Source organism: Myodes glareolus, chromosome 6, assembly GCF_982192425.1.
Source record: "Myodes glareolus chromosome 6, mMyoGla1.1, whole genome shotgun sequence".
NCBI classification, from domain to species: Eukaryota; Metazoa; Chordata; class Mammalia; order Rodentia; family Cricetidae; genus Myodes; species Myodes glareolus.
Genome location: NC_142031.1, coordinates 105,911,161 through 105,927,273, shown reverse-complemented (window position 1 = coordinate 105,927,273; position 16,113 = coordinate 105,911,161). Strand labels below are relative to the sequence as shown.

Genomic DNA, 16,113 nt, shown 5'->3' with positions numbered 1-16,113 from the left:
AATTTTCTTCTATGGTTAACGACAAACAATTGTGTTTTTAACTTTTCTTTTTTTTCCTTTGTTTTTCAGTCAGTGTAGACCTCACGGTGTAGCCCAGGCTGGCCTCCCACTTGAAGTGATCCTCCTACCCCAGCCTCTCTGCTGTTGGGATGATAAGCATTGAGCCATCATGCCTAGCTCTAAAACTAGAGATCTAATTCCATTGATCTCTTTAAAACTGAGTAGAGAACGTGGTAACATTTGCTCCTTTGCCTTTTCATTTATTTATCCGTCTTATGAGGGAAGGGTTAGCCATGCTATGGCTCAAGTGTGGAGGCCAGAAGGCTGCTTTAGAGAGTCAAGTCTATTCTCTTTCCAAGTCTATATAGATCCCTGGGATTGAACTCGGGCCCTTAGGCTTTTGGCAAGTACCTTAACACACTGAACCATCCCACCCACCCCCTTTGGGGTTTTTTTTATTGTGCTTTGTTATGATTTTGTCTTTATGAATTTGTGATTCCTCTTCAGCCTTTCAGATGGTGGGATTATGGATGTTAGCCACTGTGTCCAGTTTAACATTTTGCTTTTCTTTCATAGAAATTGCTAAATTCTTTTGCTACCTTTACCCTGTTTTTTGTTCAAACTTGCAGATTTTTCTCTGAAAATTAACTTTGTCTTCCAACCTTAGATGTGAATTTTCCTCTTCGTTTAAATTAAGAGCGTTGTTATTCTAGTTGTTGATTTCAGTCCCTGTGGTGTATAATCGTCGTCGTCGGGAGCTTGTTGCTCTAATGTCATCAGGTTAGAGGGTCCGTTTGTTTAATTGCAGTGCTTTTAGAGCAGTGTGCTCCTCCCAGTGCTGGGATGGAGCTCTGGCCTGTGTCCTCGCTGTGTCCTCAGGCCTTGCATGCTCACAGTTCCTTCCTCTCTCAAAGGCTTAATGTTTGTTTAAAGGAAATTGTCCCTGATTTTGAATTTTTTTTAATTTAATTTAATTTAATTTTTTTGAGACAGGGTCTTACTTTAGTCCTGACTGTCCTGGAGCTCAGTATGTAGAGCAGGCTGGCCTCGAACTACAGAGATCTGTCTGCCTTTGCCTCCCCATTGCTGGGATTAAAGCTGTGCACCACCATGCTTGGCTCGCTCTTTCCTTCCTTCCTTCCTTCCTTCCTTCCTTCCTTCCTTCCTTCCTTCCTTCCTTCTTTCTTCCTTTTTTTCTCGTGACTTCTTATTTTCCATTCAGAATTACTAAGGATATTGTCATGTGTATACTGTGTAGTCTATCTTTATTCATACCTGTTGCTTTCATTTCCAAGTAAAGTAAAATTTGGGAACTGAGCGTGTCTGATCTGGTGAGCTGTGATTGCAGTTTGAGCACTAGCCTTTTCGTATCCAAGAACAATGTGTTTTATTGCTGCTGTTTATATAAAGTCCTCAGTGAAGAGTGAGCTGGGAGCTAGGGTAGCTCTCAGAAATGGCCTCTGTAGTGTCACTGGTTCAAAACCTGCCTGGTGTGGATCACATGATGATGATGCCCTACCAGTTTGTGCCAGTGGTTCCACCACCGCTCTGGGAATGGCGAGAGTTCCCCTGAAATGCACAGTCTCCCTCCTGTGGGAAGAGCTCTTTCCTTTGATGTGGACTTAGCAGTTGAAACTTGCTTCCCTTGTTCCTCTGTCTGTGTCTGTGTGGACCCAGCAGTGAGCTTAACTTCCCTTGCTCGCCCCTCAATCTTTGTTGACCTATCTCCATGTGTAGCATTTTGTAAAATCAGTTTAAAACCGTTTATTGCAAGGAATTAGGAAATATGTTTGAAAGATGAAAAGTCTTTTGAAGCTAATTTTCTTAACTTTGTGAAATATGAATAATATGAATAATATCAAAAATGTAGTCACTGTTCACCATGTCCTGATGTGAGGGTGACTGTGTTCATCTCTGTGTTGTTATTAGAGTTTGGACATGTAATAAGTGCATTTCTGAAGCTCTGTGGTCATCTCCATGGGCAGTCGCTGGGGAGCATGGCCCAGGCCCATTGAATGATGAGGGTTTCAAAATGCTCTTGTCCTCTGCTGTTGCTTTTGACTAAAGAAAATAGGGGAACTTCCCTTACCAATTATAAAGAAAATTGAGAATTTACTTTGATCCATGCCTCCATCCTGTTTTAACCTATTTGTTGAATACTTATCATCCGTCCTAAAGTATATGAACTGTCATTTTCATAAAACCCAGTTGAAACAATGAGTTCCCACCTGTCTTGCTGGCTTTCTCGTTTTTATTTAGAAGTTAAACATTGATACTTTTCTGTAGTGGCAGCCACTATGCTTTCCTGATGGTGAAATTGTCCAGTTGAGCTGTCAGAAGTGCCAGTGAGTCTCTCCAGACAGCTCAGTGCTCTGATAGCTTCCTTACTCTTTATGTGAGAAGATAATTGCAGGCTTGTTTGGTTCATTTCATGTCTCAGACCCAGAGTCAGCCTTTTTCCCCAAGCAGACCTTGTTCTCATTAGTGGAGATGTTTCCTGGTCATATGTTTGGGCTGGGGACCTTCTGCCTTAGTGTGGCTGGAACAGTTATGGGATGCAACTATGTATAGTATTTATTCTGCACATTGTGTTCTATAACTTCTGCACTAATTATTTTCTTTATGTGTCCTTTAGCTTGATAACTATGGACAACAAGAACTTGGGGATCTTTTTGTGAACTATAATGTAAAGTCTCCCACAACTGGCAATGACCTGTCTCCTCCGGTACCTTTTAATTTAATGTTCAAGACCTTCATTGGGCCTGGAGGAAATATGCCTGGGTATGTATTGCTTTTATTTATCTGTTTATCTAACACATTTATTGAAATTGCCTGTACCAAAAGGCAAAACTTGGTGCCAAGGAGAAAGGCTGTATTTTCATAAGCTAAAGCATAGTGAGGTTTTTGTGTTTGTTATTAAATAAGTACAGAAGCCCATGATCGTCATATCTTCCAGTAAAGAACTGCATAGGACAGGAGGGCCAGAGAGAGAGATGATTTTTTTTTTTTTTTTTTTAATGGTGCATCCTGTACCACACTGTCCTGGTCATGTATGGCTTTTTAGCACTTGAAATGAAGCCAGTACTTCTGAGGATTGACTTTCCACATTTATTTCACGTTCACTAAATTTAAGTAGATATATCTAATAGCTCACCATGCTGGAGAGTGTTGACCTCGCCCACATTCTTGAAAGATAGCTTTTATACCTGAAGCAAAGCTGGTGACAGTACAGAGCCCTAACGTGGGACAGACTTTCTTACTCTCCTGTTCATTCCTGGTGATTTAAGAAAATAGTTCTTTTCATCAATCAATCTTCCTTCCTTCCTTTTTTCTTTCTGCATTTATTAATTTATTCGGGGAGTAGGGGTACATGTTCCACAGCACGGGAATGTGTGTCAGAACAACTCGTAGGAGTTAACTGTTTCCACCATGTGGACAGTGACTGAACTCAGGCTCAGAGTTGTGGAGCTGGCACACCTCCCAGTGAGCCACCTTCAGGCTATGTCACCTTGACACAGGCTAGAGTTTTCTGCAAAGAGGGAACCTCAATTGAGAAAGTGCCTTTATGAGATCTGGCTGTAGGCATTTTCTTTATTAATGATCAATGGAGGAGGGCCCAGCCCACTGGACTGGTGGTCCTGGGTTCTATAAGAAAGCAGGCTGAGCAAACCATGATGTGCAAGCCAATAAAGAGCGTCCCTCCGTGGCCTTTGCCTCAGCTCTTGCCTCTAGGTTCCTGTTTGAGTTCCTGTCCCAACATCCTTCAGTGATGACCAGTGCTGTGGAAGTGTGAGCCAGATAAACTCTTTCCTCCCCAACTTGCTTTGGTCGTCCTGTTTCATTCTAGCAATGGAAACCATAACTAGGACACAGGCTGTTTAAGGAAATAATTTAAAGGGAAAGGAAACACACTTAGTGTGGTAGTTAAAAGTAGAAATAACCAGTGCTAGAGAGACAGCTCAGCGGTTTAAGAGCTCTGGCTGCTTTTCCAGAGAACCTGGGTTCATTCCCAGCCCTCACACGGCAGCTAACAGCTCTCTATAACTCTCAGATCCAACACCTTTACACAGACATACATAAGGCAAAGCAGCAATAAAATAAAATAAATAAATGAATAAATAAATAATTTTTTAAAGTAGAAATAATCTATTTGCCCATTGACTTGGGAGAGGTTAAACTGATTATAGTGAAGTTGATCATTTCAGTCTGACATGGCTATTTCACTTACCCTGAGAGCATTTGGTCACTTAATAGTAGGAAAGTATAAAGTCAGTACAGGAAGTGGCATAATTTCACACACATTTCTTAAGTACAACATGTAGCTGCACTTATGTTTGGATGAACCTGGAAAGGGGCATAAAAATAAGTAGTTGGTTTGTTAGAATGGGAGATGGTGAAGTTTAGGGTTTCTTTCTTTGGGTTTTAAACTTGTCTTAGTATTTTAAAGAAGACCTTCGAGGACACTTATTTAAGTGAATGTTTTACGCAGAGTCTTTTCTGTGCAATTGGAGAGAAGGCAGTGGCTATAATACTGCTGTGTTTTGAATGAGAATGCCTCCATAGCCTTATTTTATTGATTTATTTATTTTATTGAAAATAGCTTCTTCTTTCATCCAATACATCCCCACCACAGTCTCCCCTCCCTTACACCTCCTCGCTTCCCTCCACCTTCCGTCTCCCCCAAACCCACTCCCTCCTCCATTCCCTTTTCAGAAGAGAGCAGGCTTCCAAGAGAGGACAGCCAGACAGGACCAAACAAGCTAGAATAAGACAAGGTGGAAGCCATCATACCAAGACTGGACAAGGCAGCCCAGTGCGAAGAAAAGACTGAAAGAGCAGGCAGAGGAGTCAGAGAGACACTCACTCCCACTGTTAGGAGTCCCACAAAAACACCAACTTAACAGCCATAACACACACAGAGAACCTGGTGCAGACCCACGCAGGACTCATCTTGTTTTCTCAGTCTCTGTGAGCCCATGTGAACTCCGCTTAGTTGTCTCTGTGGGCCGTGTTTTCCTGGTGTCTTCCGTCCTCCAAGATAGACTTACGTATTTGCATACTTAGTCCCCAGTTGATGAACTGTTTGAAAGGATTAAGGGGTGTGCCCTTGTAGGTATAGCTGTGTCCTTGTTGGAGGAGGCATGTTGCTTGGGGTGGAACTTGAGGTTTCAAGAGCCCATACCAGGCTCAGTGTGTCTTTCACTCTGCCTCCCACCTGTGCATCAGGATGTAGAGCTCTCAGCACCATGCTGGATCCTGATGGTTAGGAACTTAACCATTTGAAACTATAAGCAAGCCCCCAATTAAGTGCTTTTCTCTTATGAATTGCCTTGATCCTAGCTCTAGAACAGTGACTAGGACAACTGTATTCGAGAAATACAAAACTATCTGGTTGAAAATACAATGGAAAGAATACAAAGATATGAGAAATTGACCTGACTCGGTTAATGACTGAGCACTGACTGTGCTTAAAGAGACCTGGGTTTGGTTCCCAGCACCCTTAAGGCAGCTCACAGCTATCTCTAATTCAAGTTCCAGGAAACTGGATGCCCTTTTCTGTCTCTGTAGGAACTGCATATATGTGGTGCACATACATACAGGTAAAACATTTATACACATAAAATTAATCTTTGAAAAAAAAGAAGGAAAGAGGAGTGATGTATTTAGCCATGAGGGAAGTAAAGTATCTTAAGGAAGTCAGAGGCAGGGAAAATAAAAGGAAGAGTAATGGCATACATGTGATAAGAAGGTAGAGGGGGAGCTGAGTGGGTCTGGTGAGGGAACCATCAAGAGTGGGTTAAGGAAGGGGGATAGGGGAAGAGCAGTGGGAGAAGGGGATAAATACAAACGTGAAATATCATTTATGTATGAAGATGCCACAATGAAATCCATTATTTTGTATGCCTGACTTCAAAAAGGAATTTTAAAATGAGTATGCGTAGGCATGTAAATGATTGTTCCAGAGGGGCCTTATGGGCTGCACTGGTTACTTTTTTATTGCTGTAAGAAGAGACCATGAGCAAGGCAACATTTTTTTTTAACTAAAAATTTTTTTTTCACCACTATACTAACAAGGAAAGATTTTTTTCTTTCATACCATATATTTTGATTGTGTTTTTCCCTTCCCCTAACTCCTCCCAGATCATCCCTACTTATCTTCCGGTCTAACTTCCTGTTCTTACTCTTTGAAAACAACAGAATTCAAAACAAATGAGAGCCCAATACGACAGAAAACAACTCCCCCCTCCAGCAGACACAGACACACAGGTCATGGAGTTTATTTGTACTGGCCAACTACTCCTGGGCTCGGGACCTGCTCTGGAGTGTGGTTGATACTTCCAGGAATATTCCTTTACAAAGAACTACTTTTCCCTTTCCCTGTAGGTATCAGTTGCATATAGCTTCTTGGTTAGGTATGGGACTCTGTGCCTTTCCCCTTCTCAGTGCTGGGACCCTTTCTAGCTTGAAGTATGCAAGCCCTGTGCATACTACCACAGTCTCTGAGTTCATATGTGCATCAACCCTGTTGTGTCTGGAAGACACTGATTCCTTGAAGTCATCCATTGGCTCTGACTCTTTAATCTCTCTACTCCTCTTCCACACAGATCCTTGAGCTTTGAAGGTGGAGCGGTGTATGAAACCCTCCTGATTAGGACTGAGTGTTCCAAAGTCTCTCACTCTGCACATTATCCAGTTATGGGTCTCCGTGTTAATTATCATCCTCTGAAAGAAACTTCTCTAATGAGGGTTGAATGCTTGATGTATGGGTATAGCAATACGTCATTAGGAGTAGTTGTATTTTGATCTTCCTTACGTTTATAATAGTCTTACGTTTCCCTAGGCCTATTCCCTGTGTAGTCTCAGGTTGGCCACGTTAGCAGTATCAGTTATTATTCCACCTCACGAAGTGGGGCTTTAATCTGATTATGAAAAAGGGTGGTTGGTTATTTTTAACATTTGTGCTATTGTTGCACTAGTATATCTTGTAGACAGATTGCTACTGGTTGTAGTGTTTGTAGTTGTGTAATATTGGTCATTACCTTTCTTCTCTGGTACCATGCAGAGTACCTTCCAGTACCATGAATGCTAGTTAGTTGGAGTGAAGCTTCAAGTTGGGTACCAGCTCATTTTCTCCATGTTTGATGACATAAGTAAGTTGTGTCTTTAGCCATAGGACCTTATTGTCAGGTTGTGGAGAGTAACTGAACACCCTTGGCAATAGCTTGTGTTATTTGGGAGATCCATGGGACCCTTGGGCAATAATAACTCAACCAAATACAACCCATCTAGACACTGGTAGCTCTCCCATTATATGTTGACCATATATGTATTTTTAAAGGAAGCTGCTGTAGTAATAGGTTTCCATATGCTTTTTCTAAAGGCCTTTTTTGTAGGCGGAGACTTCCTTTTGTTTTCCAGCCACCCAGACTCAAATAATCACACAGAAACTATATGTAAACAACACTGCATGGCGATGACTAAGGTGTATTCCTAGCTACCTTTTACATCTTAAATTAACCCATTTCTATTATTCTGTGTATCGCCACAAGGCTGTGGCTTACTGATAAGGTTCTGGTGTCTTTCTCCTTCTGCAGCAATATGATGTCTCCCTGTCTCTGCCTTTTTTCTCTCTGCATTCAGTTTAGTTTCCTATCTGCCTTTATTCTGTCCTGCCGTAGGCCAAAGCAGCTTCTTTATTAACCAATGATAATAAAGCATATTCATAGCATCCAGAGGGGAATCCCACATCAGCCTTTAGTATTATTATCCCTAAAAAGTCCTAGTGACTTTACCAGGAAATTTCTACACTTTAGAAAAATATCAAGATATAAAGAAACAGAAAATTTCTGAGTTAACAGAAATCAATAGCCTTTCTATATACAAATAGCAAGCATACTGAGAAAATTATCACAGAGAAAATTCTTGGTAGTCTCAAAAAATCAAACTCTTGGGATAACTCACTCCAAACATGTGAAAGGCTTGTATAATAAAAGCTTTAAGACACTGAAGGCAGAAATTGAAGACATCAGAAGATGGAAAGATTTCAGATGCTCATGAATCAGTAGGGTTAATATTGTGAAAATGGCCATCTTACCACAGGCACTGTACAAGTTCCATGCAATCCCCGTCAGAATTCCAACACAATTCATATAAATTGAAAAAGTGGTCTTCAACTTCATATGGCAACATGAACCCAGAAAAACCAAAATAGCTAAAACAATCCTGAATAATAAAAGAACTTTTGGAAGTATCACCATCCTAGATTTTAGGTTGTATTATAGTAGCAAAAACAGTATGGTTTTGTCATTAAAATAGATATGTTGGCCAGTGGAATCCAAGTAATGACCCAGGCACAAGTCCACACACCTATGGACATCTGATTTTTGACAAAGAATGCAAAAATACACACTGGACCTAAGGTAGCATCTTCAATAAAAAATGCTGGTCACACCTGATGGCTGCCTGTAGAGGAATGCAAACAGATCCATATTTATCACCCTGTACAAAACTAACTCCAGATAAATCATGGACCTGGTACATTTACACAATGGAATGTTAATCAGCTGTTAGGAAGAAAAGACAATTTTGTAGGTGAATGGATACTGGATGACATTAGAAAAAGATCATCTTGAGTGAGGTGACCCAAACTCAAAAGACAGATATTACATGTGTTCTCCTTATATATGGATATTAGCGTTTAAGATTTTGATACTATCACAATTTTGTACTATTACAATCCAAGAAATCACAGAAGGAGAGGAAATAGAGTGATTGTTATGGAGAGATAAAGGGAGGAGTAGAATAGGAGGATTAAGTGGGGTGAGGAATGAGAGAGTAGGGCAAAGGAGACAACTTAGAAAAGAGAGAGTTCGTGATGCTGAGATGAAGGCATGGTGCAGGAGCAGTTGAGAGCTCACGTTTCCAACCACAGGCAGGAGACAGAGAGCACTCTGGGAATGGCATGAGTCCACCCCAGTGACACAACTTCTCCAACAAAGCCATACCTCCTAATCTTTTCCAAACAGTTACACCAACTGGGGACCAAGTATTCAAACTTAGCCTTTGGGAGCCTTTCTCATTCAAACCACCATAATGACACTCAGAGAAACGGGTGTTTTGACCACTGGATTAAAGAAAGAAGGATGGTTCTGATGGCATTGTAGCCATCCCAAGTTCTTGGTCCACCCCATGGTTCTGTGGGAGTGTTGGCTTCCTTTTAAAACTTCTAATGTAGGACTCAAGCATAGCTTTGCTGTGAAGAGGGCATATGTGATACTTGACTTGTAAAAGACTGGTTTTATTGGAAAACAATTTATATTTGTAACTGACTGACTTATTTAACTTTATAGATATCTGAGACCAGAAACTGCTCAGGGAATTTTCCTGAATTTCAAGCGGCTTTTGGAATTCAACCAAGGGAAATTGCCTTTTGCTGCTGCCCAGATTGGGAACTCCTTTAGAAATGAGATCTCTCCTCGGTCTGGACTGATCCGAGTCAGGTATTGTTGGCATTGGGTTGGAGATGTAAATTTGTACTTTAGTTTTGTCGTAGGTTTATTAATCTATTTTTCCCAGTGTAATCTCTGGTGAGGCTAACAGTTTTGATTGAGGACATGAATTATAAGGGAAAGGAAGGAGCCTGGATAATAACTTACGGCTCCTGTTTGCTCTGAAGCTATCTTTCCTCTGCTTACCACCTGTTTGAGGATATACAGATCTTGATGTTGAAATCAATGCCTTTCTGTCAGTGATGTGTATTATGGGATCAGCCTGGGGTGTGTGTGTGTGTGTCTCTGTGTGTCTCTGTGTGTGTGTGTCTGTGTGTGTCTGTGTGTGTCTGTGTGTGTGTGTGTGTGTTTTACAAAGAATAGGTAGTGTTCAGGGCAGGTGGCATTGCTAGGAGGGTGTATCCGTGATGTAGCCTCTGGATATGTTGGGTCTTCACTATTTTCTGTTTTCTTCCTGTAACTAGATAATAGTTTTCAAAGTGTATTGATCCATGCATTGTGGGATGATTAGCACAGGCAAACTCATGACCAATCTGTCCGTTTACATTGTTGCCGTTCAGTTCTTACTCTGGTGGTGAGAATCTTAGCCCTTTCAGCGGGTGCTGAATTGATATTACATTATTAACTACAGTTGGCATGCAGTTTCCTGCAGAACAGATGGAAAGACTTTAGCAGCACCATTTTGGGGGGATTTTGGGTAGGATCTTTAATTCCTCTTCCCTGCACTGTTGAAGTTCAGTCCTGTCAGTCCTGGTGTAAGTTATGCAAGGACACAGCACGTTCCCCTCAGCTTCCCTGTGCGCAGACACATTTCATAGTTGGTGACAGATAATTAAGACTTAACGCTGTGGGACCAAATAAAATGTGCCATTAACGAGTAAAACTCAAAACTCAGCGCTCTTGGCAGTACATTTCTTATGTTTAGGGCCAATCTATGCAATTTTGTGTTGCTTCTAAAACATCTGAGATAATCATGAGAGTACACCATGAGATTGTGTCCATTTTCTAAAAAAAGATTTTGACTCATAAAATTAACTTAAAACACTCTCTCTTCCCCTGTAATAGCTACTAAATTGCAATTCAGAGAAATCTCTTTGGAAAACTGTTGCCGTGTGCATACTTATTTCGTCATTATGTGCTGCGCTTGATCGTGGCTTGTTCAGTTCATGCCCAGTGTCCTTTGCCTGGAATAACGCTTTATTTAGAAGCTCTTGCTCTAACGAGACCATCTGTGTGCTGCCATTATCAGTCATTTACTTGTTTGGAGCTATAAAACACAGTCAATCAACTGCTTTAAAACCCGGAGAACCATTTCAGTTCACTTCTAATTTCCCATTCTTTAAAAAGTAAATGTCCGTGGCTTCCTTTAGTATATATTTGTGCAAAGACCTGATGCTTAAAGCAGAATCATTTTATGTGGCTGTCACTGTTCAGCATCTCATTTCTCTTGTATGTGGCCTTTACTTGTTATCCTATTTTAAAGGCTGCATTAATCTGTTTTTAAAAATCAGTTTTATTGCTGGGCAATGGTGGCACATGCCTTTAATCCCATCACTTGGGAGGCAGAAGTAAGCAGATTTCTCTGAGTTCGAGGCCAGCCTGGTCTACATACAGAGTGAGTTCCAGGACTACACAGAGTAACCCTGTCTCAAAAAAAAACCAAAAACAAAACAAACAAGCAAAAATATTTATTTATAGTTAATACTCTTGGGTATAGCTACATAGAAGAAATTAATATTTGAGAACAGCTTGTTGCTGAAGTTATTATTTTTATTGTTGTTATTTTGATACTACGGATTGAACCTAAGGGCTTGAACATACTAAACATAAACCCTATCACAGAGTTGTATTCCAGGCCAGTTACTTATGTTCTTCAAAAAGCAACCACCTTCACAAACTTCAATTAAAAATCTTTGGCTAATTTCCTTAGGAAGCTGGTGCTCTGCTTGGTTACAAGAAATTCTTGTAGTTCCTGTAGTTTAGGCCATTTATCTGTGAGGAATGAGCAGCTAGAAGTAGGAGCATCGGTGACTCAGTTTTATAGCTGAGCATGCAGATTTCTGTTTCCCCCCCTTCCAGGGAATTCACAATGGCAGAGATTGAGCACTTTGTAGATCCCACAGAGAAAGACCATCCCAAGTTCCAGAGTGTGGCCGACCTCTCCCTTTATCTGTACTCGGCAAAAGCGCAGGTCAGCGGACAGTCTGCTCGGAAGATGCGTCTGGGAGATGCTGTTGAGCAGGTACGATTCTGGAGGAAATTATTTGATTATGCCCAATTGGGGATGACTGCACTTAGCAACTTGGTTGTGCATTGGATGATGGAATCTTTGCCTTTTGCAGTATTTTTGTTTATTTATTTATTTTGCAGCATTGCGGGTCAAGCCCAAAGGCATGTGCAGGCTTGGAAAGTGCTTGGCCTGCATCTTCAGCCCCTGACAGTGTTTGTCTATTGTGGTACTGGTGAGCAGACCTAGGTCCTTGCATGCTAAACAAGTGACCCAGCTCTGAGCTACAGCGCCAGTCTCCATGTAGTATTTTTTCTGTTTGTTTAATATAGAATTTATTTTACAGTATTAATATTATGAGAAACATTTATCTGAACCACCCAATTCTGAGCCGTGAGGCTAACATAAGAAAAGTGCTTAGGGGTTGCAGAGTTAGTTCAGAGCTGCTCTTCTAGAGGACCTGGATTCAATTCCCAGCACCCACATGGCAGCTCACAGCTGTCTAACTCTAGGGCATCTGACACCATCATACAGATATACATGTAGGCAAACACTAATGTATGTGAAATAAAATTTAAAAAAGAAAAATGTTTAGCAGATGGGCCTGGGAGGTGGCTCAGTAAGTAAAGACACACCTACTGCTAAGTCCGAGGGCCTGAGTTCAATTCCTGGGATCCATGTGGTGGAAGGAGAGAACCAACTCCTGCCAGTTGTCCTCTGGCCACACATAGAACTTTAAAATTCTTGTCGAGCAGAGCACTTAGGAATTAGGTCTTGGTTTGAACTGTGTATTGTATCTAACTAACCCTGTGTTAATAATCTGCACCACTCTGGGAGAGTCAAGCACTCTGAATCCAAACCTCTTTGTGTTGCCCACAGTGTAGGGTTATAGGCCTTGTATGTCGATGGGTTTCTATCTGCCTGGAGAAATGAGTGAGTGGAGACTTACCCTCATGAGCTGCTTCCCAGTAGTGGCTGTCTTGCCTGGAGGAGCACTTGACCCTTCTTTTCCCAGAAATACACAGGAAGAGGTATCGCCTATTTTGTGGAAATGATCTGCTGTGCTAAATACCATAACCAAAAGCAACTTGGGAGGAAAGGGTTTATTTTAGATGATAGAATACTCCATCATTGAGGGAGGCCAAGGTAGGAGCTTGAAGCAGAAACCAGTGGAGAAATGCTACTGACTAGCTTGCCTCTCCTAGCTTGCTAAGCCACCATTCTTACACAGCTCAGGCCCACCTCCTCAGGGATAGTACACCTCATCTGCAGGAGACTGGTCCTTGCTATATCAATTAGCAGTCTGCAGGGGTCTCCGCTTCCACCACGGCCAGTGCAGAGGAACTGTCTGAGAGCTGAGAAAATGGTTTGGTTCAGCATGACTCAGTAGCTGGTGTTGGTTCAAACTTTGAGAGTCTGACCCTGGGTGGATTATTTTAAGCATATTTAAGCACAGTACAATTTGGAAAAAGTTTCCTGGTGATAATTAACTGAATCCCTTGTGCACAACAAAGCTTAAAGCACGACTGCTTCAAACTCTGTAAAGTATAAGTAATATCTTCCATAAAGATTGAGAAAACAGGCTCAAGGTAAGGTTCTGGGGCAGGACAGTGCTACGGATTGACTGGGACAAAGAAACTCAAGATCAGAGTCTGGGGAGAGGGTCAGGTGTGGCCTGGCTACACAGGTAGCACAAAGGTCATCAGATTATTAACCAAGTCTGTTCCCAACCTTCTGGGTGGAAAACAGGTTATCCATCTCATCTCTCCCTTTGAAGAGTGTATTTAACCTTCCTGGTTTCCTTAGTGCCTATCTGAGTACAAGGACTTGTATGTCTTCTACAACAAATCAAGAAAATACCCATTGGCCAGTATGATGGAAGTAGTTCTTCCTTTCAGATTCCTTCTCAGGGATTCTAGGTTTGTGTCAAGTTGACAAAACTAACCAGTTGACAGACTTGCAGTGATAGGAAGTGAGGCTAGATAGTTTCTAAGGTCTAGTACTAAAGGTACAAATGATATGACTATATGGAGCAGATGAATTTCAGTGGGTTAGAATACAATTTAAAAAATTCAAGATCGGGCAGTGATGGTGCACGCCTTTAATCCTAGCACTCACACTCAGGAGGCAGAGGCAGAGAGATCTCTGATTTCAAGGCCAGCCTGGTCTATAGAGTGAGTTCCAGGACAGCCAGAGCTGTTACACAGAGAAACCCTGTCTTCAAAAACAAAACAATTCCATATATTTCTTCAGTTAGTTCAGTGTCATATATGACTGGATTTCAGGAGTATATGGTATAGGGCTGACATTGTGCTGCTGCAGCTGAGTCCATTGGACAGATATCTTAAACTTTTGTTGGTGCTGTTTTGGTTTTGTTGGTGTTGTTTTGGTTTTTTTGTTTTGTTTTGTTTTTGTTTTTTTGAGACAAAATCTCACTATTTAGCTGTAACTGTCCTGGAACTCACTCTGTAGATCACTCTAGCCTGAAACTCACAGAGATCTGCCTGCCTCTGCCTCCCTAGTGTTGGGACTAAAGTGTGCACCACTAGGCCCAGTGTGTTAGACATATTTGACAACTTCATCATTAACTTCTTAACTTGATGATAACTCTTAAAATAACTAGGACCTCATTGTGGGTATTTTAAATTGTTCTGAAAGCAAGAAGAAGGTTTACTCTGTGTGTCTTTATCAGTAGACTATGAAATACTATAGATGGTACCTTGGTCTTCAGAGGTGTTGATGTGTATTTTTTCCCATGTTCAGGGTGTCATTAACAACTCAGTATTAGGCTATTTCATTGGCCGCATCTACCTCTACCTCATGAAGGTTGGAGTATCTCCTGAGAAACTCCGCTTCAGACAGCACATGGAGAATGAGATGGCCCATTATGCATGTGACTGCTGGGATGCTGAGTCCAAAACGTCCTATGTAAGTAGACTGCAGTGAGTTTTTACACTGCCATTTACTGTTCTTTATGCCAGAGTAGACCAAAGAAACTAGCAAGACTACAGTTGACTTGTGCTCCTTGTAGCGAGGGACTGACCCTGTGTGTCTAAAAACACCGGGACACAGAGATGGCCGCTGTAGATGGGGAGCGAAGGGTGAAGGTGGTGTGGCATGGGTATGCCCGCTGTGCCTGCTCCCGGGTGTCTGGTACTGTAGCCCCCCCACCCCTCACCCCCAGTGGAGACAAGACACGCATCCAGCAATGCTGGCACTGGTGGCAGGGCTACAAGATTATAGCACTCTTAGCTTAGAGAACTATTTGGTAGATCTAGGAGATAGACTAGGAAATTCTGACCTCTTTTTCTCTAAGCAAGGGGCCTGAGAGCATCTGGGTCTTCCTGGTTGCATGTCTCTCTTCACTTATAGAGAGAGAAACTGCTGTCGCTCAGGGAACATGAGTTACACAAGGTCATTGGCTTTGTGTTTTACTTTTATAAAATGATTTTGGTTTTTATTTTGTTTATTTAATGCAGTCTGATATGTTAACTCAGGCTGGCTTAAGCCATGAACCTCTTGCCTCAGCCTCCAAGTGCCCAGTTCCAGGTATGAGTCACCATATCTGACCTTAGTAAGTGACTTTATTTTTATGGATTAATTTTTTTCTTAACATTTTTAATGATTCATTTTTATTTTATGTGCATTGGTGTTTTTGCCTGCATGTATGTCTGTGTGAGGTTGTCACATCACTTGGAGCTGGATCACAGACAGGTGTGGGCTGCCATGCGGGTGCTGGGAATTCTACTTGGGTTCTCTAGAAGAGAACCTAAGTTCTCTTAACCACAGAGCCATCTCTCCAGTCCCGAATTAATTTTCTCTAATTAAAAATTAGTTATACTTAAAAAGCAATGACTTATTTTTATAAGAAAGAATGCCTGGAAAATAAGGCCACCAAATAGACAGTGTGAATTTCTCTATGTACTTTATAAACTCCCTCATGTATGAACTGTTCTCTTTTTAATAACTTACAGAATCCAGTTGGAGATTCTCTAACTGCATATTTGGGAGGATCAGTTGCTGTCTGCGTGTTTTCATGAGCAGCACCAGTGTGAGCAGTAAATGAGTTTGTTCTGTCCCCCTAGGGCTGGATTGAGATTGTTGGGTGTGCCGACCGCTCCTGCTATGACCTGTCCTGTCATGCTCGAGCCACCAGAGTCCCACTAGTAGCTGAGAAGCCTCTGAAGGAGCCCATATCCTTTCTGGCCACTCCAGACTGAAGGGTAACGGTGTGTGAGCCCCAACTTGTCCCTTGGTTTTGGGGGAATAGAGAGCTTTAGAACTGGTTAGTTGTTGGTTGGTATCCCTCATTGCTCCTTTGCTAGTCTCTCCTTAGGGTCTAATGAGCACCCCAGCATTAGGCCTTTACAGACACAC

General features: G+C 41.7%; 1 protein-coding gene across 2 annotated transcripts in view; it reads left to right on the top strand.

Annotated features, from left to right (window-relative positions):
- The window catches only part of Gars1 (glycyl-tRNA synthetase 1), a 41,190-nt gene that overhangs the window by 13,733 nt on the left and 11,344 nt on the right, over positions 1–16,113 (top strand). The window contains exons 7-11 of one of the 2 annotated variants that reach the window (XM_087907467.1): positions 2,636–2,781; positions 9,351–9,500; positions 11,589–11,751; positions 14,500–14,664; positions 15,822–15,934. In XM_087907467.1, the coding sequence (XP_087763593.1) occupies positions 2,636–2,781; positions 9,351–9,500; positions 11,589–11,751; positions 14,500–14,664; positions 15,822–15,934 (737 nt within the window). The remainder of the gene's footprint in view (positions 1–2,635; positions 2,782–9,350; positions 9,501–11,588; positions 11,752–14,499; positions 14,665–15,821; positions 15,935–16,113) is intronic. The other variant, XM_087907466.1, reaches the window with a different exon arrangement.